The following is a 27602-nucleotide window of genomic DNA, read 5'->3' as shown; positions in this document are numbered from 1 at the left end:
TCCTGGCCCTCCCGCCCCTCACGCAGCCCCGGGCCCGGCGGAGGCGCCTGCGCGCTGCGGCCGCTCGGTGCCGGCCCCGCTGGCGCCGCCCGCAGCTCCCGCGGCTCCTCTGCCTATTTTAGTCACAGCCGCGCCTCCGCGGGACCGCCAGCGGCGACGAGCGGCAGCCCCGGGCTGTTGCTGTCCTGTCCGGGTGGCCCGGAAAGTTTTCCGCGGGGCAGGTGAGGGGCGCTGCTCCCGTGCGCCGGCGGCACCGCGGGTGCGGGGCGGCGGCGGGAGCCGGCATCGGCGGTTCCCGGGGCCGGGGTGCCGCTGCACCGGCGGCGGGAGCCAGCATCGGCGGGTCCCGGGGCCGGGGGTCGCTGCACCGGCGGCGGCAGGAGGGGTGGGCGCCAGGCTCCGCTGTGGAGCCGCCCGGCCAGCGGAGGCAACGCGCAGTCCCGTCCCTGGTCCCTCGTTCCCTTCGGTCGCTCTCCTGTGCCCTGCCCGCGGGGAGGAGGGACGGGCTGCAGCGTTCGAAGTGTCCCTTTTGGGGGAAAAGGGAGCAGTTGTTCGACTCTTTTCAATTTTTCAAAATTATTTTTCATGACTGTTTTGTACGAAGAGTGGGTTTGGCGTTCGCGCGTCGCGGGCTGAAGGGAGGCTGCGGAGCGCAGAGCGGGGCTGCGGGCTGGCAGCTGCGGGCGCGCCCCTGGGCTCGGGCGCCCGGCGCTTCTGTGAGCGCTGCGAGCGGAGGGGAGAGCGAGCCCGAGGGCACTCACAGCCTCCGCTCCGCTCCGCTTGGGGCTGCGGGGCTGCACTGCCGCGGGGGAAGGTTTTCTCACTGTGTGGATACTTTGTTGACTATGAAGAATGAACATGCTGTTAAATTTTCTCTTGATTAAAGTGACTGAAGAGAGTAACAAATTTCTGTAGTTGCTGACGCAATTAATTGAATGTGACTTGCTGCAGGGAGCATATTGAGCATACTTTCTTATACCACTTCGTTTCTACTGCGTTGTAAAAGAGGAAATTGGTAACTTAAACTGTAATTAACTCAGCTATGCTACCTCTAGTATTTTGTCTTCACAGAAGAATTATTGCTAAAATATCTGTTCAGCTTCTCTGCAGTAAGTCCATAGAAAAGTAGATTAAAACTCTGCAGGTATAAGGATTTTTTTTTAATTGCATTGACTGTAAAGTTATAGAAACATACTCAAGTAAAGATTTAAGAGGCTCACTTGAATAATGTTGACCAGTAAAGCTGTGGGATATGAATAATCTCAATAAGTGGGGCACTCAGCACTGTCCTGTATCAGCTTGGCTGACTGGTTCTCATAGTAAAACCAAATGCTTTACAATTTTATGCCTTGTCTGTCTTCTGTGAATGTTGTTTAGGTATCCATAAAATTCACAATTTTTTCAAAGCCATCTTAGTGTGCGAATATTTGTAGACTAAATCTTTTCGGAATGCTTTTCAGAAGTTTGGTCTCTTGTATAAAGCTGTTGCATACAGCAGAATCCTGCAGTAAGCTCCCCTTGTTTATATTCTGAGAATTTGTATTTTCTGACTTAAGATAACCATGTATTACCTTAACTTTCTATCACGTTCATGCACCAAAAAAAAATATTAATAAGCCTTTTTTAAACTACACTAAATTTCTTTTAGGTTCAATATTAAAGAGTCAATGAGTTTTTATTTTTTTTTATATCCTCTTTTTTTCCTCCTGTTTGAACAACAAATTGGCTTGAGTTCTCAGTCTTCTGAATTATAAATTCTTGTTTGGGTAAATATAAATCCATATAATGGATATATACTGGATATTAAAAAATGCTCTTTTATTGGTTTGTCTTATGCCCCATAAAGCTTTCATTTCAGTGGATGCTATTTTACCCCAACTTTCCAAAATTATTTGACTATGTTAGTTGTTTTTTTAACTCCTGATATTAATACATGTCTCTGCATTGAACACTTAAGCATATGACTAAATAGTCTTGTGCTATATTAATCCTTAGTAGACATAATTAAAGTTTTAAAGGCCTGAATCTGTACTTCCAAATTAATTTTTGGCTTTCTGAGGTCACATAAGGTAAAAAATGATAATTGATTGCTCTTTTGTGGAACTGCAGACTTTTTCCTCATTCTTCAGTATTATTTGGCAACAGTAGGTGTTAAGACTAAAGAATTGATCTAAAAATTACAGTGATGTTGTTTTTTGACATTTTGGATATATGTCTTTCTGGTGTTACCTGTAAACAAACACTTTAGGTCACAGCTTGTAGCTCTGCCTGTCTGCCTTCTCTCCTGATCCCCAAAGCAGTCTCCTTAGTTGAAATTCAGAGCCCATGTCTAAGTCTGTCCTTGTGTCACTTTGCAGATAGCATCAATCTATTTCTGTCAGCTTTTTAATACCACCATGATGGAGAAGTTCTTGTTTCTGCTGTTTGCAGTATACCAGGGGAGCTGTAATTATTGTTTGTGAGTAGTAAGTGAAGTTCAAAGGTATTCATATAAAGATTTTTAGGTAGTAAAGACAAAGCTTATAAAAAACTGAGTGCAGGCAGATTTAGGTTCCTGGGTTCTAATTTAGGCAATCTAGTAGGTGAGCCTGACCTCCAAAAGTGTTAATGTCCTCTTACAACTGTGGCTTTAAATTGCTTGATCAACATTTGAAGAAATTCCTTCCCATTATTTCAGTTTATGGCTGGTGATTTGTTGCATGGAGGTCTGTGAAGAGCAAGGGGAGCAGTGTTTTGGCTGGGCTGCAAGGAGAATGATATTGTCAGGTGCTGTATATTTAATTTGGTTCATTGGGTTTCCAGTCTTCTAATGTGTGATGCTTTAGAGCTGAGCCAAAAGGGTGAGGTAGCCTCTATTCCCACAGTGGAGCAGTACAAAATTTTGCTAATAAAAAATATCAAGCATCTGGAAGGCTGCTTTGCTCTGTGATCAGATGTAGCTGAGATGATTTCTTGCAGCCTCTTTTGGTGTTGAGTTGAAGGACTTATGCCTGGTTCTGTATCTGTGTGTGAGTTTGGTTGTCTCTACTTGTTCTGTTGGCACTTTAAGTGGTTTCTTTACTGGCACATGACTGGGCAGTGAAAGGCTGAATATAGGTAGAAACTCAGTCGAGTATTTTTTTTAGAGATCCTGCTGTTCTAGTGTAAGGAGTTTATATTGTTTGGAAACAACAGGAGCACCAGATGAGCTGTATGTAAGATGAGCACAGACATAGTTATCCAGTTAGCAATTCCCTCCTGTTTATGAGCCCGTTAAAATGCCAGTCCTGCAGCCTCTCATGGGCTCTGGCTTTGGCTCACTGTGTGAGAGGCTTTGTCAGGACAGTGAAACTGCTCTAATGACTCTCTTGATGAACTCGTGTGAAAGAGCTGAAAGAAAGTAGGAGTGTATTTGGATAGGCCTGATGTTTGCTAACAGGTAAGTGTAGAGTTTATGACAAGCCCCCACATTTTAATTAATCTTTGTGAATAACTAATGTAGGAATGAAAAGAGGAAAGTGATATCTTAAGAAATAAGTGAATTGTGTGTTTTGGATTAGATATTTAGGATTTGTTAATTTTTTTTTCCTTGGAAATCATTTCAAACCAGATATAGATACATTGCATCTGTGCTAGTGTTTGATCCTGCATCCCTTAGCTGTGACAGGCTCTGGGCATAGGATATGAACCGTAAGAGAGGGTTGAGGATTTCTTCCTTCCCATTGCTTTCAGAAGGGATCTAAAGCACTGATTAATTTTGAAAACTGTCCAGCTTGCTTATGCCCTGTGCACAGGTCGATTGCAAGAAAACAATAAAAGGAAGGGATGAAGCAACTCAATTTTATTTCACAGGCCAAGAAACACTCTCAATTAACAGAGATGCTCCAGAGTATATTCAAGTCTGCAGAAAACAGAGTGTATTAACTGTGACCCAGAATTGTCTGCTGAGCAGATGAATTACATGGCGGTTAGTGATGACACACATCAGGGACGTGCCCTGTCTCTACAGAATTTAATGGGATGCAAATCCTGCTGTATTGTATGTTATGGAGCTTCTTGGCTCAGTGATGAAGTGCATAAAGTTCATTAATGAGACTTAAGCCCACCTCCATATAATTTCTACTGCTGTGGCAGGGAGAGACCATACATGCCTTGATAGAAGCAGGGTTCTCCTGTGTTTGACAGCAGACATTTCTAGGAGCAGTCGTGTTCCTTCAGCTAAACCTTGCTCTGGGTTCAGAAGACCTTCAAGAGCTTGTAGTGCTGACTTGTAGTTACCCAGAGAGACCAGCTTTTAATATTTTAAAGATAGTGTCTTGAAATCTTACAGTTTCTCCCTGTAGTTTGTTTTTAATAGTAATTTTTTGTTTTGTATTGGGATTTGCTCACAGATATTTTTCCATTTCATTGAGGCAAAAGGTATATGTGTTATATTTATTATTACAACAACAAAAATGTCCTATTATGTTTAGATTAGAAATAGTCTTTAGTTGTCTCCATTTCTCCAGTAGTCCCACACACAGACAAGGGTCTTGCAAGCTTGTTCAAACTGTGTAGACCAAGTGATTTCCCTAAAAGACTGGCAGCAGACTTAGCAGCCTCCCTGTTTTGGTAGCTATGATTTAGGTGAAAGAGATAGCAAAGCACTGCTGAACTATAGACCTAGCTTACCCTTTTAAAGCATTTTTTATATTTTGTTTTTTGAATGCTAATGGAAAATATATCTTGGGAAGGGAGAGAATAACCCTAAAATCCATATGTATGTCTACTATGTTTCAGTTTAATTCACAGTGAATTTTTTTCCTCTCCTTGCAGGAGTCTCCAAGATGAATACTACAGCAATGAGCCCACTCACTGTTACTCCACTAGGTTTTGTTCCAGACTTAAAAAATTCCACCCTTGATCCTCTCAATGAGACTGCATGTGAAAACTGGAAAGAGATCCATCATCTTGTTTTCCATGTGGCAAACATTTGCTTTGCAGTTGGACTGGTTATTCCAACCACTTTGAATCTTCATATGATTCTTCTGCGAGGCCTGCTCACCATAGGTAGGAGTATTATTCTGGAGACAGGAATGTGACACAAATGGCTGGGTTTGACCATTACGGAGCTGGTTCCTGTAGTTTATGGTGAAATTACTGCCTCTATTAATGGCCATTGTGCTCTGGTGAAGGTGGTTTTGGTCTAAGACTGGATCTGTTTTGTCCTTGATGTACCTTTTCTGGAATTATATAACCCTTGGCTCTTAAAACTTCCTTGAACTGTAATTTACAATTTTGAACCTATGAAGATGTCAGCTTGAAAACAAGTGGACATCATTTATGTCAGATGTAACTGGATGTTTAAAATCCACTTATTTCAAATCAGTTATGTCTGATCATTAAGACCTTTATTTTAGACTTCTTTCTTACCTTTACTTTTTAAGTAAGTACTGGGACTGTGTATTGGCAGGTGCACTGGCTTAGTGTGTCTGAGGTAGGTGAGCTTTTCCTTGAGGAGCTTGCTGCGAGCCCAAGTGTTCTTTTAATGTGGGTTCAAGCCTGTGGCACTTGGGGGTCACCAGCATTATTTTTGTTGCTGATTTAGAAGCGCAGCCTTTTGATGGGGAGTGTATTCCATGTTCTGATATCAGTTGTGTTTCTTCTGCCACTGTAGGAATCTTGTGACACCAGAATCTGACTTGAGAGGAAAACCTAAATTTGGCACGCTTGAGACTGAGCGAATGTGGTTTGATTTGTAACATTGCAGTCTCACAGCTATTTCAAAGCCTCTGTACCTTGTGTGGGACAAGATCCTTGTGATCAAAGAAGGAATAGTGACTCATTGAAGTGTAAGAAGGATAAATCCAATCCAACAAGAGCATGCTCAAGTATTTTTAAGTGAGTGCTTATTGGCATTATAGTGAGGGTAAATTTTATGATAGAACTATTTGATTTTACAATGCTCTTGCATTTTCTGTTTTATAGTTATGATAGGGTAATTTCTTAAAACACACTGCACTGGTGACCAAGGGTCTGAGCATTGCAAGACTTTTTACCTTGGCTTTAAAAGCAAAAGAAGCTCTGCACTTGCCGGGCCTGCCATTTTGTTGTGTAGGTCTTGTAGTATTTTGAGCAGATAGGGAATCAGAGTTTTGCAAACTGGGGTGGCAGCAGGGAGCAGATTTACTCAGTGGGCAGAACAAGTAATGAGGCCTGGTTCCTATGGACCTGTTCCCTTTGCTTTGTCCCTGTCCCACCTCTGTGCTGCTCTGCAATATTGCTGCTCTTCAACACATCCAGACTTTGTATCCTCCTGTGCTTTGCAGTCTAGCTAATAAGCAGATCAAGAGTCACTATATTTTGATTTTTCTAATCCATGTGCAAGCGCTGCCTCATCAGTTAACAACCCAGACAGACTAGATAGTACCAAGTTCATTAAGTCAAGGTCATTTTCAGGGGGAAAAGGGGTAAGAATACTCATTTAGCACTGTCTCCTTTTTGTCTTTGCAGGAAGCTTAAGGGAGAATATAACTGTGGCCTCTCCAGCCATCTCTGCTGGATGGTAGGCTCACAGTTATCTGGGAGAGGCTCGTTAAATAATCCATCATTTGATAAACATTAACTTTGTAGGCTGAAAATGGAATCCCTATTCATACATGATGCCTTGTCTTTTAAAGCAAGTGTCATTATTCAAAGTAAGGCAACTAAAAAAAGAGTAAGCATTTGGAAATTTTGTCTTTGATGTTGCTCAGGAGAATTCAGGTTCCTGATGTGACCTGTCACATCAGCAATAGCAGTTTCTTTTAATTTTCAAAAATATCTGCGTATGACTTCAGGAAGTTTTTATGCAACTCTTCCTTGCTATTGAGATGTGAATGTTAATTTCTAGGCTTTTTTTTTGACTAATTAATGCAACACAGATTTTTGTGAGCTGTCTAATTTTCCCCCATCTCTTTTCTACTTAATTTCAGTAACAAATCATCGTGGACTGCGCCTTTCGGCTTGCCCTATCCTGATCTGAATGACTGTGATTTCAGTATTGCAGTCCCATGTAATAGGACTGCAGTCTGTCCACCTGCCCTCAGTGCCTGTTGTAGCATTGCAGTGATTAGCTATTGTTGCATGCCTTCATCCAGAGAGCTTAACTGTATTAAAGTTTGTAGAATATATTGCTTTTCAGCATAATTATACTCAGTGGATGTATTCTTGATCATTTTCTAGGAATCTTTATTATTTGGTGAAATTTAACTTCCTCTTTGTTTGTAAATTTTTACAGGATGTGCATTATTCATCATTTGGGCTACACTCTATCGTTGTGCCTTGGACATAATGATCTGGAATTCTGTGTTTTTGGTTGTCAACCTTTTGCATTTCATATACCTAGTGTATAAAAGAAGACCGGTATGTATAACACCTAAATTTCACAAGCACTCTAGTAAGATGCAAGAAAAGGAAATTTTGCCCATGTTTGCTGGGCAAACCCATGGATTAGTACACATTTTCAGCAGAATACTTTTGTGTTTGGCCCAAAATCACACTCTGGAAGTGTGCAACAACTTGTACCAAAAAACAAAGAGAAAACAGAACCTAACTGGAAATAAGCTCTTCACCAATTCAACACTGCTGGTGCAAGAAAGCAGCTAGAAAATTAGCTGGCAAGGCAGCATGAAGCTTGACTTCTGCCTAGGAAGTAGCTTAAAACAAGCTAGACTCATCTGTTACTAGACAATTGTAAATGTGTAGTAAATATTTCTAGTTTCAATTGCTCTTGAAAGGTCGTCTAACTATTTAAAGGGTAACTTCCTCTTTAGTTAGTATTACTAATTTTTTTTTTCAGCCTATTCAATTGATTTATGTCACCATTGAGATGCAGCGCATGATGAAACTGCATTGTATTTCTGCTAGGTGGCCATGGCCATGCTGTCCAGCACACACACAAAATAGCAGCTGTGATAAGGGAGAGCCAGTGAGGCCAAACTCTACCTACTCTGTAGATGTCCACAGTTAAATATCCCATGCAGGTACTCTGGTTTCTAATCTGGGGTGACCTCATTTGCAGTCTTTTCCCTCAACCAAATTAACATGTTTTGCTTCCCTTCAAACTGTCCCCCCCACCAGTTAAGCCTTTTTATTAAAAACTGGAGGCTTCTAATCTTCTGTCAGATGGGACAGGAAATGGCCACCAAAGTGAGAAATTATTGCAAAAAGCAGGAGTGCTCAGCTGATAGAAACCCATTGCCCTGGGAAACCAAGCTTTTAATCTTCCCTGTATTTTAAAAGTGAATTGAGACATCCTTAAACATAGGTACCATAGGTAATGGTCCTTGAGTTTGTACCTGTCCAACCCTTTCCAAAAATCTAAATAAAAGGTTATTGGTGAGTGAAAAAGCATCCTGGGAGGCTGATGTGCTTGTCTGGGCTTGAGTGAAAAAAAAAACAACCAAACAAAAAAATATCTCCCTGTAATATATAAATCAATACTGAATGAAGAAGCAAATACATTATTTTGTAATTACAGTTGTCTACTAAAAGCTATATTGGCATAGATTGGGGTACTTTGTGCATTATGGTATGGATTTCATCCTATTGAAGAGGCAGCTATTCACTAAATCCTCTAGTAAATTTGTTAGCAGAATTATTTGTAGGGGTTAGTTTAAGTGATAGAAGTGATTGAAGTACTCTGTGGGTGGATACAAAAAGATGGAATTTTGTGAGAATATGAAACTCGACTCATATACTCAGTCACCAAAGTTGGTAAAAAATTGCATCTAAGAGGGGGAGGCCTGGAACACCTGCCTTTACTTTGTTTTCTCTTTCTGTAGCCCTTGCCCAGGGTCAGAGTAACCACAGCAGGACTGAAGTCCTTGGCAATCCCATAAACTCTGCACTGCTCACACTCTGTCAGGCAACCACAGCATATAAAAGGAGGCTAAAGGTTAAATTGCATCTGTCTACAACAAGTTGATAAATTGAGTACATGTGTTAAAAAAGGAAGAGGCTCTACCTACAGCAGTGTTCCTCCAAGATGGAATGCAGGTTCACCCAAATATTACCATCAGCTGTGCTATGTACCTGACCAACTTAAAAGCTTAGCCAAAAATTAGATCTGATAGACTAGACAGATAGTGCTGTTTCTTTGCATATTAAGGCTTAATTTCAATAGTCTTCTTTCCATTGAAAAATTACAGTATTGATGAACATTGCATGGAAAATACTGTTATTTTAATAGCTGTAGTACATAATATTTTCATTAATTATTGAAAAAATACGAATCTTTGTTGCAAACTATGATCAACAAGAATAGTTGAAGTGATGCCTGATAGTCATGCATGTCTTCTTAGCTGTCTAGCATGTTAATTATGAACCCCAAGGCTGTTTTAAGTGTTTTTCCTACAGGAGGACAAAGAAGGCGGGGGGGAGGAAATCAAAACTCATAGGAACTAATTTTTGAATGAGATTTTCTCTCTGCAGCTATTGTATTGCCCATCTCAATCAGTTTTGGTAATTCTCACAAAAGATCTTTCCAAGGAAAGAAAGGAACGGCAGAATAATTACAAGTTAGTAATATTACAAAATGAATAATTGATATGTTCGGTTGTTAAATATTTATTTTATTAAATGGAGCATGCAAAATCACAGTGAGTTTCTTTTCTGACCAGAAGATTATTTCAGTGGTTTTGATTCCTTGGAGCTTTACAAATTTGGCTTTTTTAGTCAGAGTGGAAGCCGAGTCTAATCAGTCTGACTCGGAGTACTGGCAGCATCCCAGAATATTTCAACCCCTGCTGAAGAAAACATTACACCTACCCATATGGCTTGTTTGGAATATGACCCACAAGCATGACTGGAGGAGCAGTCAGCTGTGCTTGGGAAGGGGGAATGGTCTGTTATAAGGGAGCCCATCTAAAGCACAGCTACAGCCTGCAATCTGATCAGTCTTTAAGAAAGTGGCTACACCTGCTTTCCCCTCAAAGTATTACACACTAGAGGAAGATCATGAAACATGAACCATGTGCTAGTTAAGGGATTGGATTAGCACTCCAGGGCCAAAATTTGCCCTCATGTCTGTTTGCCTGGTTTTGGGTTCAGGGGTCTTGGGAGCTACGTAAATTCCTTTTTCAGATGGAAATGTATTTCTTTAAGTTGCAGTGGTCATTTATAGAAAGGTGCAAATTAAATTGGTACAGCTGTTGAAAATGAAGGCGTTCCTGGAGAACGTGATGGTAAAAGAGTCATCTGGCTTTGTGGGTATATGGAACAACAAAATATGTTCAGGACAATCCTTAACATAATACAATTTCTCTTGCGTGTTTGTTTTTAATCCTTGGTTTGTCTGTGTAGATGTCCTCTGACGGATTAAAGATTGTGACATAAGGAACATATAGGAAATTCAAAACCTGAATTTCATAGGAGTGTAGTTGCTTGTGGAATATTTAACTAGTAATTGATTCAGTGTGAAACAAGTGTAACTTTAGGTCGGGTGACGCACTGGCCATAGTAAGTCCACAAGCCCTGATGTCACACAGCCACAAGAGCTCGTGTCAGTGCAAGGCCATTTGTGATAGTCTTGGTGGTGACTGAGAGAAGAGAGTGAGAAATAGAGGAAGCAAATGCCACTCCTTTCCTCAGAAAGGGCAAGAAGGAGAACCCAGGGACCTGCAGCCTGGTCAGCCTCAACTTGATCCCTGAAAAGAAGGAATAGATTGTGCTGGAAAACATTTCTATGCACATGGAACACAACAAGGTAATCAGGAATGGTCAGCAAGGATTTACCAAGGGGAAGCCATGCTTAACCAGCCTGATAAGAGATAGATTAAAAAACTGATTGAATGGTCACCTCCAGAGGATAATGGTCAAAGGTTCAGAGTCCTGATGGATATCAGTGATAAGTGATGTCCCGTTTGGGTCTGTATTGAGACCAGTGCTATTTACTGTCTTCAGTAATGGCATGGACAAAGGGATTGAATGCACCCTCAACAAGTCTACAGATGGCACCAAGCTGCGTTGTTTGACATACTCAAAGGATGGGATACCATCCAGAGGGACTTGGACAAGCTTGAGAAGTGGACCAATGGAAATCTCATGAAATGCAACATGACCAAGTGCAAGATGCTGCACCTGGTTGGGGCTACCCCCAACATCAACACAAGCTGGGGATGGACAGATTGAGAGCAGCCCTACACAGAAGGACTTGGGTGTGGATGAGAGGCTGGACTTGACAAGCCACAGAAAGCCACAGTTTCTTGGCAAGCCACAGAAACCCAATTGTATCCTGAGCTGCATCAAAAGCAGCATGGCCAGCAGGGTGAGGGAAGTGACTGCTCTGGTGGGATCCCACCTGGAGTGCTCTGAGGTCCTGAGCACAGAGATAGAAGAAGTGTTCTATGAGGGAAGGCTGGGAGAATTGGGGTTGTTCAGCCTCGAGAAGGCTTTGAGGTGGCCAGATTGTGACCTTCCAGTACTGGAAGGGAAATGACAGGAAGGATGGAGAGGGACATTTGACAAGGGCATGTAGTAACAGGATAAGGGGGAATGGTTTCAAACTGAGAGTAGGTTTAGATTAGATATAAGGAAGGAATTCTTTACTGTGTGGGGGAGTGAGGCACTGGGGCAGATTGCCCAGAGAAGCTGTACATGCACAATCCCTGGAAGTGTTCAAGGTCAGGTTGAAGCTCTGATGCTACCTGGTCTTGTGGAAGATGTCCCTGCCCATGGCAGAGGGGTTGAGACTGGGTGATCTTTAAGGTCCCTTCCAACTCAAGCCATTCTATTATAACCTTCCACGATGAAATGACTGGCTAGATAGCTGAGAATAGTGAATATCCTCAACCTTAATTTTGGTAGGCTTTTCAACCCTGTCTTATATAAAATCCTGATAGAGAATCTGTTGAAGTGTGGCCTGGATGAGGACACAGTGAGATGGATTGAAGTTTGGCTGAATGGCAGGGCTGAGTGTGGTAATCAGAGGTAAGAAGTCTAGTTGGGGCTGGGTACTACACATAACGTTAGTGTGTGGTGTGTAACCTTGGGGCCAGTGCTAGTCCCAGTGCTGTTGGCCATCTTCGTTCATAATTTGAGTGAACCCTGATGACACTAAACTGTGAGGAGTGGCTGATAGGCCAGAAGGTTGGGAAACCATCTGGAAGGGTCTCAGCAGGCTGGAGAAATGGATCAACAGGAACTTCACAGAGTTCAACAAAAAGTGTGGAGTATTGCAGCAGGGGAGGAATAACAATGCATCAGCACATGCCATGGACTGACCAGCTGGAAAGAGGCTTTGTAGAAAAGGACCTGCAGGTCCTGAGGGAAGAGTTGAACATGAGTCAGAAACTTGTCTCTCTCCGTTTCTGACATTCTTTCTCGGGTGTTTTTTCCTTATTCTCTCTTCTATGTATATATTTTTTTTTCATTATCTGATGCTTATTGTTCTAATTTGTCTTCCTCATGGCAAATATGCAAGCTTTATTCAGGCTGCCTCTGCTTTCAGGAAGGCTATAATATTGTCTCATTCCCTGCTTCCTTCATTCAGGGAAGACTTCCAGGCTTAGGATTTCAGCCAACATCCTTTCCCTCATTGCTGCTGCCTGAGTTTGGGTGGGCTCTTAGATGTGGGATGTTCAGCTGGCAATGTTTTTGGGTTTTTTTTTTCCTCCCTCATCACATGTGGTTTCAATATAATTGGTTTGTTTTTCAGGACTTGCTTTTCTACTGCAAGTAAGCCAAGAAGCTCAGGGATGAGAGGGGCTCCCAGGAGAGCCTGAGGGATAGCCACAGTGATGCATGCATGCAGTGTGAAAGACAACCTCATTTTTTTTTCTCTGCGTAATCCTTGCCCAAGTCCTACCAATTCACTATTGCATCTACAGACATCTCAAAGGGCTCCTTGTGTGTGATTTAATGTGGCACTTGGATGGAGCAGCATTCTAAAGCCCCAGTGTGCCATCCTGGCTAATTTTAGATAAGGTTTCGGTCACCCTATCACAGGCAGTGTTTGTGAATAGACATCACACATTTACTACTTCTTTCCTTGCTTAAGCAAAATGAAGCCAAAGATGTTCCTCAAGCTAAAGCATGTGTGCAGTCTTACCCATTTTTTAACTAATGCATCTGTGTTTATTGATCTCTCTTGTTTTTCCAATCCAGATCAAGATAGAGAAGGAGCTTAGCAGCCTCTACAAGAGAATGTTTGAACCTCTCCATGTGCCTCCAGAGCTCTTCCAAAGACTAACTGGACAATTCTGCAACATTCAGACTTTGAAGACAGGTCAAGCCTATGCAGCAGAAGATAAAACATCAGTTGATGATAGGCTAAGCATCCTGCTGAAGGGGAAGTAGGTTCTATAAAAGCCTGGGGACAGTCGTATGCTTTGTGTCATGGCTGAATAAATTAGAAAATTATTGAGGTTGCAATTGTTTGTAGTATGTTATGGTCTATAGTCAAATAGTCTATACTTGTACTCTATTTTGTGACACCATTTTCAGGTGGCAGTGATATCTCTTACTGGGAGCATATTGTGTATCCACTTACATGTGCAGCTGCATGGATTTTAGTGGGAATTATATTTGTGTAATACCAAAGGCAGTGTCTTGCAAAATGAGCAAGAGATTTGTTTGAGTCTTGGATATCCTAGTTGTCCATTCTCAGGTTTTAAGGTTAAAAAATATGGTTCATGAGGGAAGAAGAAGTATGTCTCCAGTGGGATTTAAAACAGAAGGCCTTTGGAATTTATTCATTGCACTTGTACCTGCAAGTAGAGAGGGGCAGTTGCACTGCCCAGAGGCAGACAGAATCCAGGTGAGAAAGGGTAAAATATATGCCCATGGCCAAGCTGTAATCTTGAAACCCATGCTAAATTCTGGCCAATATTTTAACCATTTTCTGTTGACAGCAACAGCGATGTCAGGCTTCATTGCTTCTCTTACTCATTACCACAAAGCTACTTACCTAAAGGAAGCCTGATTCTGGTCTGGCTGTGTAACATGACCTTTCTCATATTGAATAACAATGTTTTGTGGATACATGCCACGTTCATCAGTTCTCTATTTGTCTGGCAGCCTGTTCTGCTTGCAATCAGTTAGGCAGAAAACAGCATAGCTCTGGGAGTGATATTCCAGAAGATGAATGTTTTTATTCCTGTTACCTACTGCATTACTGTTGTCAGTAGTCCTACCCAATTTTTGATTAAATTAATCAGCCTCCATGATTTTAAAATGTTGTTTCATACATTTTTATTTCCAGAATGAAGGTGTCTTATCGAGGGCATTTTCTGCATAATATTTACCCCTGTGCCTTTATAGATTCTCCTGAATTTCGATCAACGCAGATGAACCGGGGTGAGAAATTCCAGGTACATTTTGTTTTAAATGTCAATGGATATGAGCTGGTGAGACCATTAAAAAACAGAGTATAAATTTGATCAACAGTGAACTATTTGACTTGCATAATTGTGCTGTCCTTCTAGTACAGCTCTTTGAAGATGGATCATGTCAAGAATAACTTTTAAATGCTGCAAAACAGTATTATAATGGTTTGTATTGAGCAGTATCTGGCTTTTGCTATTTTGTTCTCTATTACTGTTACTAAGTTTGTTTTGTGTTAAGAGATTGCTCAGGACAAATAATTTAAGAGGCAGTTTTAATAGAAAAAGATGATATGAACAGGTCTCATCAGTGGTTCAGAAAAAGAAAAGGGAAGAAGAACTACTGTAATAATTAAAGTCTAGAAGTTCTGGCACCAGTAATTAAAAATTGGTATTTATAAAAGTGTATTAATACTTCTGTCATTTTGCAATTTGTTAAAGCCACATAAACTGAAAATTATCTCAGTATTTTGAATAAAATATTCATATGGGGAACAATAAGGGTGTATTTCTCTAGCAGTGTAATTATGCTGGTATATTAAATATATTTTATAATAGTTTGGGGAGGTGGAATACCCAGAGAAGGGTAGTTTTTTCTCATAGAAATGGCTATTTTGCTACCTCTTACTTGATGTTCTTTAGCTAGTGTGTGTGTAATAATGACCAGACTGTGACTGACTGATGCATCCACACTGATAGCATGGCAGAAGGGGAGGGAGGCAGTGCAGACTCTAAAATCAGTGATCGATGTCATATGTTCCAGTCAAACCTTGGGCTTAGCGCCAGTGGGAGAGACTTGTCCAGATGCACTCACCTCGCAGCAGTGGGGCCTCCCACAGCCTGGCTGCCCTCTTGGCACAGCCCCTTTCTCTTGGGAGCAGCTGGAAAGGAATCGGTCCCTCCCAAGGGAAAAGGGTCATGCCTCAGCTTCTGTGCGGTGTGCATCCTTTATTTGTGGGTTCTGCTTGTTACTGCCCTGTGAATACCAGCAGCCTTGCAAAAGCACACGGATTCAGTCTTAAGGACCCCATCTGCTGGCAATGCTGGCAAATTCTTCCTCAGCCTGTGGGTTTATATTACAGTCTGTGGAGGTAAAAATACATGGATATATGACAGTATTTCATTGTTTCTAGGACTTAATGGATTTTAAATTTTTTTTTCCAGGATGTAATATTACCTTGTAAAAGCAGAGAGCACCTGATTTTGATTTATTCACAGATGCCTGACTCCCCTTGCAAAACCTGGTCTTGGGTATGACCAGTGTGGGTTTTGGTGTGACATTGCCCTCTGCTGGCACGGGGGGATGAACCTGGCACATCCATCCTCCCGTGAGAGGGGACAAGATCCCCTGTAACTACCCAGAACTAGATTATCAATAACTGAGCAAACAGAGCCTCGGCTCAACTGCTACAAGGTTGTACTTGTGGGATCAGCAGGGCTGACAGGTACGAGAGGAAGATGAAAATATTTTTTTTTTAATTACTAAAAACTCTTTATGGAGACCTTTGGGTGATACCAGTTGTTCCTGTTTGGTGACAGTGATGTAAAACAAAATCAAGCTACATATAGGCCTACTGCAAGTGCTTGTCATCGCTATAGGACTGACCTCATAAATAAATTTCCTCTTACATGAATGCTTTTACGGTGTGACATTTTCCTCTGTTATTGTTATTGTCCCCCAGGTTTTCTGTAAAACAAACTGGCTACACATATCAGTTAAAAATATAATGATAATAAATTGCTGAGAATTTTTACATTTGTAAATATCACATTCATAACAAAGGGATACCAAAAAGGTTTATGGCTTAAGAGTTACTTTAACTGGAGTCACAAATAAAATGTAATCACTTCTTTTAAAGCATGTTTAAGTGTGCTCATCTTAAAACATTTTTAAATGTGCTAATTCTGAGCATGTATTTTTTCCAGGTCACCATTATTGCAGATGATAACTGCAAGTTCCTGTGCTGGTCCAGGGAACGGCTGACTTACTTTCTGGAGTCTGAGCCATTTCTTTATGAGATCTTTAAGTACCTTATTGGCAAAGATATTACAAATAAACTTTATTCATTGAATGACCCAACCTTAAATGACAAGGTAAGCAACTTCAAGTTTTGTTTGGAAATTTTCCTCCCACATACAAATGTGTTTTTACTTCAATTTTGAATGCTCTTAAAGCACCCTATTTTAACCTGCTGCCATTAGCTACTTAATGCTCACTCGTGGCGTGTTAGTGCCAAGGTGTGAGTCAGTGCAACATTTCTGTCAGAAGCAATATTTAGCAAAGTTAGCACGGTAATGTACAAGAAAGATGAGTAACTGAGATTCAGAACTGATCAGTTTGTGGAAATATTTCTGCCTAACGATTAGACATGATGGCCAGTAGCTAAAAAGGTGCTTCTCTCTGGATATCTTTTCTCACTAACAAATGAGTGTCTTTGTAAAAAGAAGATTCAGAGTTTTTTCCTTAAAAACATTTCTTACTGAGAGCAAACAATTATGTAATACTGATTGCTAGGAAGAATAATTTCAACATGTCTTGGAGGGTTGCAAATGAAAAAAAAAAGGCAAAAAAGCAAACATTATGTTGATATGATGCAGTTAGTGGAAAGAATAATGAAATACATATAAAATATAAATAAATATAATTAAAATATAATTTATATATTTATAAATATATAAAACATTAAGTGGTCTGGGTGTACTCATAGATATATGAACTATCTTGCTTTAGTTTCATTTTGTCTCCTTACTTATTCCTTATCATAATTTCAAAGAATTAGAAAATCCAACAAATTTTGCCCCTCTTACGACTTAACATCTGCACACTTTAACTTCAGTTTGTACTGAGTCTTTGTTTTTAGTTGCAAAAGTCACATAAATTTAAAATTATTATAGCTGGTCTATTATAGTAATTTTTGAAAATTGTATGTTGTAAAAATTGAGTGAGCATCTGAAAATTTGTAGTATCTTTTTATTCTTCCTAAAATAAAAATCCTGTTGCATGAGCTCTTCCTACATAATTTGGCAGGAGAACTGTTAAATAAATTCTTAATTTTTCCCATTGCCAGCGCTGTATGTACATATTACCTCTCACAAGCTTCACTTTCAAATATAAATATTATTGGTGTCTTTGATGCCTTTTAACTGTTGTCAATCTCATCAGAAAATGTTGGTGTTGACTTGTGTATGTAGGGGACTACAGAAATAGAGTGAGTGTTGATTCTTCATATTCAGTGTGGTAGTAATAAAGTTAAACTATCAAATAATTTTTTGTTGGAAAACAGAAAAATATATTTTATTTATTGAAAAAGTATATTTATTTTTAGAAAGTATATTTATTTTAAAAGTATATTTATTTTTAAAGTATATTCTATTTTATTAAATATATTATTAAAGTATAATTTATTTTAAGAAAACTTGTGATTTTCTCCTACCTGAGGAGTATTGGGAAAATAGTCATTCCTTTCTGCATGAAGTAGGATACGCGTTCCTGACTTTTAAAATTCTGTAAAGTGGAGTTATCCATTATAGTCTTGTCATTGATTGCTACCTTTCATATGCACCTAAAATAGCATTCTGACTTGCAGTAATAACTTACAAGGTACCATGTATGGCTTCATATAAATGTTATAGTATAAAGGCTTCTCAGGAAGGCTACTCAAAGCAAAATGGAAGCTCCTCAGACCGTTTGACAGGGAGAGGATAATGATCACCTGATGCACTTAGTCTGCAGTAGAATCAAGAGCCAAATGGTTGTCTACTGGGAAGGAAGGACATTCGCCACTTTCCTAACATGATGAAATGAAAAGCCAGGAAAATGAACATGCTTCTGTTAAGGCATAAATTGCCTCTATATATAGCATGCTGTTTTGTTTAGCAAGGAGGATCAGCTTCATCATAAAGACTACAATTGCAGAGCATCATATTTAAATAATGAATTACCAGATAATAAACCCCAAGCTTTCTGTAAGAAAATACATGAAAATTTCAGTACAAAAGCAATTTGAGATTGAATAATTAATGTGCAGTTTCATACTTGTCAATGTTCCAGTTCCAGTATATTACTGGCATTTTCTGTTGTCATTTAAATTGATTTACACTGCACAGAATCTTCTCCTGTAACAATTTTCTTGTATAATCACGGCTGAGACTGGAGCATCTATTACAAGGGAAGTAGTAATTTTCCATTTTTATTTTAATTTGCTTGATATCTTTTTTTAAAGTAATAATTTTTTTCTTTTTTAGGCTTCAAAGAAGATTGACCGACAGCCCAGCCTTTGCTCTCAGCTCTCCGTGATGCAGATGAGGAACAGCATGGCCAGCACCAGTGACAGCGAGGATGGCTTGCAGATGTTTCTTCGTGGGACTTCCTCTGCATCCTCTCTTCGTGAGTGCTCAGAGTAGTTTGTGCCAGTTTTGAACACGGCTCAGGTTGACCATTAGAGACCACTGCAGAACTCCTGTTGCCCTCTGTAGGAGCAGACTGTAGCTTTTTGGGTGCTGCTGTATCAGCTAAATGAAGGGACTTAACTATAGGGCAGTCATTAGGTACGTGAGGCTTTGTGTTTTAAATGCAGATGCCTCATGTACATACTGGGAAAAGACCTCAACATGTGTAGTAATAATGTTTGGCATAATGTTTATGTTTAGGCATAATATGGAATGTTCATACTAATGGGGCAAAACTGAAGGTACAGTGCCGGTCACAGTAGTATGTCCTTTGGTCTGTCACTGGTGCTTGTAGAAACTAAAAACCCAAACAAAATATATTCCTTCAGCAACTTGGTGTCCTGCTTTTCCTCCTGAGATAGTTTGTATTGGCATGGTCTGGAGGAATGTGGTATACAACCAATATTTTGATGTCACCTGAAAAATCTCCAAGTATCCTGTCAGGCTCTCCTCTGCTGTGCTTTGTATGACAGGAGGAGTAGAGAACAGATGAAGTGAGAGAAGAAACTATGACCTTTTTGCTTCTATTATTTGAATTTATTCCTTTATGGAAACAATCTAAATTATTCTTTCTAGGCTTTTGCTGTCATTTGTTTTTAGATCATCTGAATCGAAACATCAATGTTAGCCTGCATTCTGGAAGCAGTGTTAAAATAAAAAAGCCCCAGAGGATTCTCTATTTTTGCATTTGGCATAAGCTGTTAGTTTAGCAGCATTTAAAAGGATCATATAGGATTATTTATTTTTATTTTGGAAATATTATTTTTTAGTGATTAGAATTCAAATATATGACCAAAAAACCCACTGTTATTGTTATTTGTTATATTATATGTTATTTGTTATGGTTCAAGTCTCTGCTAAGAAGAGGAAATATTTTCAAATATTTGCATCTTTCTGTTTAATTATCTGTTTTCCATTGTGTTCCTCATAGTTCTCATCCAGTAACACCTTCAAACCTGGAGGGCCTATCTGGTTTTACTTCTTAACATTGGTGTAGTCTGCATGCCCAGATAGATGGAAGAAAAAGCCCTACTAACGCTTCACCCTACTAGAACATCAAGGGTGATACCTGGGATATAGTTTGATGAAAATTCCAGTGTTGTTTTCTTTTTCTCCTCTGTTCGCTGCAAGGACTTTCAGAGGTAGTTGAGGTAGTAAGAGACCTCTGGACATTATCAGGTCCAGCCTCATGTCCAAAGCAATATCAGCTAGAGCAGGGCCATGTCCAGTTGAGCTTTGAATATTTCCAAGCTGGAAGATTTTCCAGCCTCCCTGGGCAACCTGCTCCAGAGACTTACCACCCTCACAGTGAAAAAATTTCCCTTATTGCAGCTCATGCTTGTTTTCCTTCTTTCTTTAGCGCATGCCTTTGAGAAGAGCCTGGTTCTCTCTTCTATGTTGCCTTCCCTTAGGTAGCCAGAGACAAGAGTCAGAAGCCCTGGGAGCCTTCTGTTCCTAAGGCTGAACACACCCAGCTCCTGCAGCCTGTCCATCATTGCTCCAGCCTCTGGCCATCTGGGTTGCACTCTGCCGGTCTCGCTCCTGTATGTCCACGTCTTTCTTGTACAGGGAGGCACAAAACTGATGCAGTACTCCAAATCCTGTCTCACGATTGCCAGATAGAGAGGATTAATCTCTTCCATTGACCTGCTGGCTATGCTCTTGCTTATATGGTTCAATATATGCTGCTAATGTGGCCCACGGATGGCACGCTGTACTGCAGGGGCACTCTGCTGACTCATGTTCTATTTTGTGTCCACCAGGTTTGTTTCTGCAAAGCTGCTTTCCAACCAGCTGGGGCCTAGGCTGTAAAGCTGTCTAGGTGTGTCATGTCCCGGGTTCAGGGATTTGTCTTTCATGAACTTGTCGTTTTTGTCAGTTCTTTTCTCTTTTTCCAATGGCCTGTCCAGACTCACTACCCTACGCTTTGGCCTGTCAGCAATTTCCCTCACTACCTGGCTCTTGTCTGTGAATTTGGCAGGAGTGTGTTCCATCCCATCAACCAGGTCATTCATATCTTGATTATAGGCCTTGGCTTTGGCCCTTGAGAACGCTGCTGGTAACCAATCACCTGACATCTGGATTTTGTACTGCTGTTCACCACCCTGTGAACTTGGCAGTACAGCACATTTTCCACTGAGGCTCTAATCCATCTATCCAGTCTGTTTCCCATTTGTCTGGAAGGACCCAGTGGCAGACTGTGGAGGGCTGTGCTACCATCCATGTAAAAAACATCCATTGTACTCCATTCATACACAGAGGCCATCATCTCACCACCGAAGGTGGAAGGTGGTCAGAGTGGTCAGATGCAATCAGCATCTGTGATGGCTTCCTCAGTCACCTTCCCATACCTTGTGTGCTTGGGCATGGCTTCCAGGAAGACAAGTTCCATAATCTTCCTGGCAAATGAATTCAGACTACTAGGCCTGGGTGCTCCATCTTCCCCTTCATTAAAATGGCTGTGATGTCGGCATTTCCATTTGTGTCCCCTGACTGCAATCACCTTTCCAAGATAATAGAGGGGGCCTTGCAATTGTATCAGCCAATGCTTGGCACCCTTGGATGCAGCCCTTGTGCTTCCACAATCTTGTGTTCATCCTGTGGACTTCAGGTGTTCCTAATTCAGTTGAGGTTTCCTGTCAGTCAAACATCACTCTCTGTCTCTACCACTGGATGCAGAGCCCCAACAGGCCTCAGGACAAACCTCTAAAGTAAAAAAACTCAAAACAAAAAAGTTACTGAATATCTCAGACTTTTTCGTGTTTCTGTGTCCTGTGCCTCACTGAACTCTTGCCTCGCAGTTACCCTGGTCTTTCTTTTGTTGCTGATTTATTTGTAGATGCCGTTCTTGTTGTCCTTCACTAGACCCAGGTGTAGCCGAGGCTTGGCTTCCCTCATTTCATCACTGCATGCTTGGGCCATGGTTCTGTGTTTCCTCCAAGGAGCTCACCCCCATTTACACTTTGTGTGTGTCTGTTTGAGATCTGTCAAAAGTTTCCTGTTCATCTATGCCAGCCTTCTACCCTACTTGCTCAGCTTTTTTGTGCACTGGAATGGACTGTCCTTGTGTTTTGAGGAAGGTGTCCTTGAAGATCAACCATCTGTTCTTAGGTCCCTTTGCAGGCCTTGTCCCGTGAGTTCCTGCCGAGTAAAACCCTGAGCAAGCCACAGTCCCCTGTCCTGTAAGGTTGTAATTCCACTATTTGTCTTGCACTCCACTCAGTATCTTAAACTCCACCAGCTCCTGGACACTGCAGCCAAGATTACCAGCAGCCTCCAGCTCTCTGATGAGTTCTTCCTTGTTCATCAGTGACAGGTCCAGCAGAGCGCCTTCCCTAGTTGACTCATCGATCACTTGCGCGAAGGAATTGCCTGCTACGTTCCAGAAACCTCCTGGACTGCCTGCTCCCAGCCTTGTTGCCTTTCCACCAGATACCAGGGTGGTTAAAACTCCCCAAGAGCACCAAGGCCTGTGATCCAGTTGTTGAAAGAAGGCTTCCTTCTCCTTGCTCTTCTTGATCAGGCAGCCTGTAGAGATTCCTGCTGTGAAGTTCTCCTGTGTTGGTCTGTTCTCTGATCTTTGCCTTTAAACCCTCGAGTGGCTTTTCACTTGTTCCACACACAGCAAAGTTCTGTGAAATTGAAGCCACTCCTTTGCATAGAGAGCCTTTGGGTGAATTTGCACTCAGAAATTACAAAACTGTGTTTGTGCGATTAGTTAGAATTAAAATGTCTCTTTCAGGCTTAACACCAAAACTCTTACACCAGTATTTCAGCTTTGGGAGAAAGTACTTGAAATGCATGACAAGTTCAGCTGTAATTATATAAATCTCCAAGATGCACTTGTGCTTAGCACATATTTGATAAATACACTTTTCTCTGTTGTACTTTTCCTTGGTTTGTGTACCTTTTTTTTTTTGGTAAACACAGTGTGCTTTACCCAAGAAAAGGGGTTTATGTGTCTTTTATTTTCTGAAATTCCTCAGCCCAGCTGAGGCAGCAGCCTCCCAAGTCCAATGCTTCCCCTTACTTTTGGGGAGGCAGAGGGATTGCCCCTATAGCAGTGCAACACACACCTTGGGAAGTATTTTTATTTTTTTTATTTATTTCTTCTTTGCATTTTGGTTGTGAAATTTCTGACTTCTGTAAAAGGTTTGTTCATGTCCTCAAACTGTAATGCTTCAATCTTTGTTTTTGCCAAGATAGCTTTTTAGTTATTCCTGGGTACTGTCATTGCCAATGATGGGGTTGCTACCAAGGTGAGCTCTGATTAAAGATTTGTATTCAGTGTGGATTGTGGCCATGTACGCACTTTTTTCAGATCACAGGGAAAACTGAAAAAAATCTGCTATTTGCCTTGTCACTGCTGTGTGTTCAAAAATTTTCTGCTGAGTGCTCTCAGTGCAAAAGCTGGGGTATTTTTTTGTCTTTTTTTTTAACATTTACTGTAGTGCACATGCTGAGGCTTACAGTTCCAGTGCTGTTCCCTGGGTCCTCCTTCTACAGGTATACATTTGTTTCTTTGGAACAAACAAACACAATCCAAAATCCTCAAAAGATTTTTTGAGAAGCATATGGAATGTCAAACTTTTTCTTCTTCTCTATTCTTTTTTTAAAATTATAATAAAAAATGAATGAAGGGAACTTACCTGTACAGGAACTCTATAGGAATACTGTTTTGTCATTGCTAGGTGATTGTTGTGTGGACAAAGCCTCCCACTACAAATATAACTTTGACTACTATAATCCAAATAAGTTTTCTTCTCTTAATTTACATATTCTTGAAAAAATTAGCATTTATAATTTTGTGTAATCCCATCTTTTAAAATTATGTATTTATCAGTGCTATAAATGATAAGCTTTGACTCATTCTCTCAAGAAATTAATATTAATACTTTTTCAAAGTGTTTAGTAATAAAAGGGCTAAAATTACTAATTAGTAGGTCCCAAACTACAGTTACTAACAAAAGTATATTTTTAATTTAATTAATTAAGAAACCCAACTAACTGTTTGCTTTTATATTAAGGAAATAACCAACAAGAGTTCTATAATGCTTACGGAGTGAGTCGTTTGCAGCATGATGTTTTCTGTTGATAACATCACATTAACTCAGCAGGCATCCTCAAAAAGGTATTAAAGTGGGGTTTGTTTATCATGTGACACTTGTGCTTGACATCTGTGGTCCATCTGTATGTAATTCATTAGTAAGTGAAATAGAGGTATCTCTTTTTCCAAAATTTGAGTTAAGCAAATATAGTTTAACCTGATCACAAGCCTAGTTTCACCTGAATTTCAGCCCTTTAAATAATATTTTGGTATTAGTTTCTATTCTGTAATTCTATTGCTTGACAGCCATTCACATATTTATTAGAGATAAGTCTCTTTTTCTGTGGTACTTGTTCTAGACATCTCAGATTTGCTGGTGTATTCATCTGTATTTGTTAACTTCTAAGCTGAGCAGGAATGTAAAAAAGTTTTGGTTTGGTAATGCTTTTAGTGGTATTATGAGATTAAATGCTCCCCACTTGTGGTTAAAGGCAGGATTGGATTTCACAAGAATTTTAATATGTATTTTGGTTTAGGCCCTCAAGAAAGGGCAACAAAATGTAGTGAAAGGAAGGTCTGACTCAGTCACTTGAACATCTGTCCAACACTGGATAATGGCATCAGTAGACAAAGGTTTGTATTTGGAGCAAATAAGAGCATGTCTTTGAAACAAACAGGCTGAGTGAATTAGACCTTATACTGGATCCTGTTGTACAAACTTATGGCCGCTTGCTTCTGTTTTCTGGAGAGAATTAAGTGGCTTTAAACAGAAGAAAACCATTTTTAAAATAGCAATAAACTACAAAAAAATAAAAAAAAAAAAAAAAAAAGAACCTGGAACTGTAACTCAGCATTTTCAGGCACCCTTTTACTTTTGGGTGTCTCCCAGAAAAGCCAATTTTGTATCCAAATGTACCCACAGATGTCAGGTGGGACACATAGGCCAATTAAGCCAATTAATTGATCTAGTTATCCTTTGCTTAGGCCAGAAAACACATCTGTGTGGGAAGAAATGTTTCATAATTTCGGTATCTAAAAGTGTGCTTGAGTAAACCTGTATTGTGGCAGTTAAAGTAGTTTTTGAATCTCAAGAGAAAATACTAATGCATTTTTGACATAAAAAGTTCTGAAACAGCAATTCCAAACAGTGTCTTTGTGAATGTGACTTAAAAATGCATTAGTGTTGTAACTTGCTGGTGTTGCCTGTGTCTGTATATTGTTCTCCGTGTGTAACACATGCGGTGTAAATAGTCTTTCTTCATAAGTAGGCTTTCTTAACACAGAACTTTACTGTGTATCTGATAAATGTTTCTTAAAAATAAGAGTGTGTTACAGCTATCAGTATTTTTTTCAAGAATATTTAAATTTTTAATTTGTATGCAAACAGTCTGTTAGCATGGCCTTTATCTCTTGCTTTTTTCTTCTCAAATAGGATTTCAAAGGTTTCCATAATCTTTTTGGTCATCATATACTAGCTGTTTGCAGCCTCATACTGTTGCAGTGGTCTAAGTCTACAAGAGGGTACTGAGAAAAATACATGTCCTCATGTAGGTTCGATTTCAGAACGAGCAATGGAAAACAGAACTGTTCAGCTGATGGCTCAAAGGAGTCCTCTGGTTTGACCCTCAAACTGAAAATTTAACTGCAATAGAGGTAGTTTGCAGTGGTAACTTGCACAAAAATTCCATTTAGTGTCTTGACAGTGATAGCTGTGGTGTGAGCCCTGCTCTGGCAGACAAGTTGCTGCCTTTCTAAAAGGTACTTTTTTTGCAGTGAAATCACTGTCAGTTGAAAGTTATGTGGCCTTTGACTGTAAATCTTGTTTTCTCTGTGGTTGTTTATGGGAGTATAAATCTTGTATAAGTTTTACATTATCATGCTGTGTAAAACTTACGACAATGTGTCAGAGGAGGTTTAGGTCAGCTTTTAGGATAAGGCTCTTCACACAGGGCATGCGTGGGTAGGCTCCCCAGGGAAATGGTCACAGCACCACGCTTGGCAGAGTTCAAGAGTGTTGTGTCTAAGTGTCTGGACAATGCTCTCAGGCACATGGTGTGACTCTTGGCATGTCCTGTGCAGGACCAGGAGCTGGACTTGATTCTGATGAGTATCCCTTCCAACTCAGCACATTCTATGACTTAATGCTTTAAAGGCAGTTGTGGCTTTGATGATGTGCCCATCCAAGGTTTGCCTAGCACACTGAGGAGCCTTCCCCGCAGCCAGGCCAGTGTGCAGATGTACACACCCTTTGTACTTGGGGCAGCCCCTCATGTTGCTGTAGTTGAACAGAGACGAGTCAGTGCGTGAGTGTGATGGTGAGAAAATGGTCTCCAGGGAGCAAGTAGTGGGCACCCTGTGCAGGTGGGGTTTGCACTGAACTCGGGGACAATGCTGTGTCTGTGGTTAGCAGCAGGCATTGCTGGTTCATAGCAGTGTGGCTGTGTCTAGAATTTCCTGGTGCCTGTGGCCAGATAACAAAGAAACCTTCACTTAGAAATCCTCTCATGAAGCGACTAGGGCAGGATCATCAGATTGTGTCCACTTTGTCACAAATAGGTCTATGTAGCAGGTGTGTGTTGTTAAATTAACTGGTAATTTCTTTGTACCTGTGACAGGCCCAGGCCGCACATCTCCTTACCTGAGAACTTCAGCAAAGATGAAGCCCATAGAGGAAAGTGTTGAGGATGATGTCTTTGAAGCACCGTCTGCTGATAAGCTTGAGCTCCAGCGGCTGCCTTAAACAGTTGTGTCCTCAGGTGTATCAGAGCTTGCACAAAGCTCCAGTGCAAAAAGAAGGAGCTGAATTTGGCAGGAATCTGAAAGCTAAGCCCACCTCTCCATATTTGAATTTATTGTAGCATATGCCAGTGGTTTCCAGATGGAAATCTCATGTTTTATTTTACTTCTAAATAAAATAAATAAAAACTTGTGTGGGTTTTTTGTTGCTTCTTTTTGGTTGCTTTATTTCTACTTTGACTTCTGCCATTACAAATTTAGTATTGTGTTGCTGACTAGCTGGAAATTTCTATATTTACCTGGTGGAGAATATCCTGTTTCATTTACCTGTGTTCCTTTGAAGTCTGTATCTTTGTGTTTTCAGTGAGAGATTTTGAAACTCCAAGGGCGTGTTGCTGTTTCCAACCATCATGGTTGTGACAGTCTCATGTGAAAAACACAGTCTTCTGCCTGATTTTTTTTAAGGTATTTGCCTTTAGTGTTTCCCAGTCTCACTACTTGACTCCACAATTGTAGTCATGACCTCAATTTTAGTTTTTCTTGGCCAAAAATTTAAACCTAATGCTACCTTTTCAACCTTAACCTTTTCTTCTTTAGGCAACTGTATTATACTGAGCTTCATGATTTTCCTTAGCCTTGTCCATGGACTGACTGAGCTGTTCTGAATTAACCTTCCCCCAAAGAAGCACACAAATGACACTTGATATAGGAAATTCTATTCAAACCCCAAAACTGGGTATCTGCAAGTTTAGTAAAGCCCAGTCTCATAAAGGGAGGCACTGGGAAACTTTTATAGGAGGTGCTTGTAGCAGTCCTGCCTGTGACATGTAGACGGTAGCTGTACTACCTAGCTTTGACAACTCTTGAAAATCATGGAACAGATAGTATATTTTAACTAAATATAACAGAAAATAGCTACTCCTCCATTTTTTGACTTGCACAAAACTGATACATAGAATAATAGATGTTTGGTGTCAACTCTCCAGCAATTAGAAATGTCATAGACTGGGTATTTTGTTTATATAATCCCATATTATTTCTAAAATTTA

General features: G+C 40.4%; 1 protein-coding gene across 2 annotated transcripts; it reads left to right on the top strand.

Moving 5' to 3' along the window:
- BVES (blood vessel epicardial substance) lies at positions 1-26744 on the top strand. 2 transcript variants are annotated; one of them, XM_038132712.1, is made up of 8 exons: positions 1-221; positions 4795-5028; positions 7238-7362; positions 13105-13292; positions 14201-14309; positions 16248-16415; positions 18567-18708; positions 22081-24627. In XM_038132712.1, the coding sequence occupies exons 2-8, from the start codon at positions 4806-4808 to the stop codon at positions 22107-22109; spliced, it is 984 nt and encodes a 327-aa protein (XP_037988640.1). In that variant the 5' UTR covers positions 1-221; positions 4795-4805; the 3' UTR covers positions 22110-24627. The 2 variants fall into 2 exon arrangements, with proteins under 2 accessions (XP_037988640.1, XP_037988639.1); XM_038132711.1 differs by lacking the exon at positions 22081-24627 and adding an exon at positions 26433-26744 and having other exon boundaries at positions 12-221.
- Positions 26745-27602: the final 858 nt, after the last annotated feature.

This window comes from Motacilla alba, chromosome 3, assembly GCF_015832195.1.
Source record: "Motacilla alba alba isolate MOTALB_02 chromosome 3, Motacilla_alba_V1.0_pri, whole genome shotgun sequence".
NCBI lineage: Eukaryota > Metazoa > Chordata > Aves > Passeriformes > Motacillidae > Motacilla > Motacilla alba.
The sequence above is the reverse complement of the archived record's forward strand: the minus strand, read 5'-3'. Positions and strand labels throughout refer to the sequence as shown.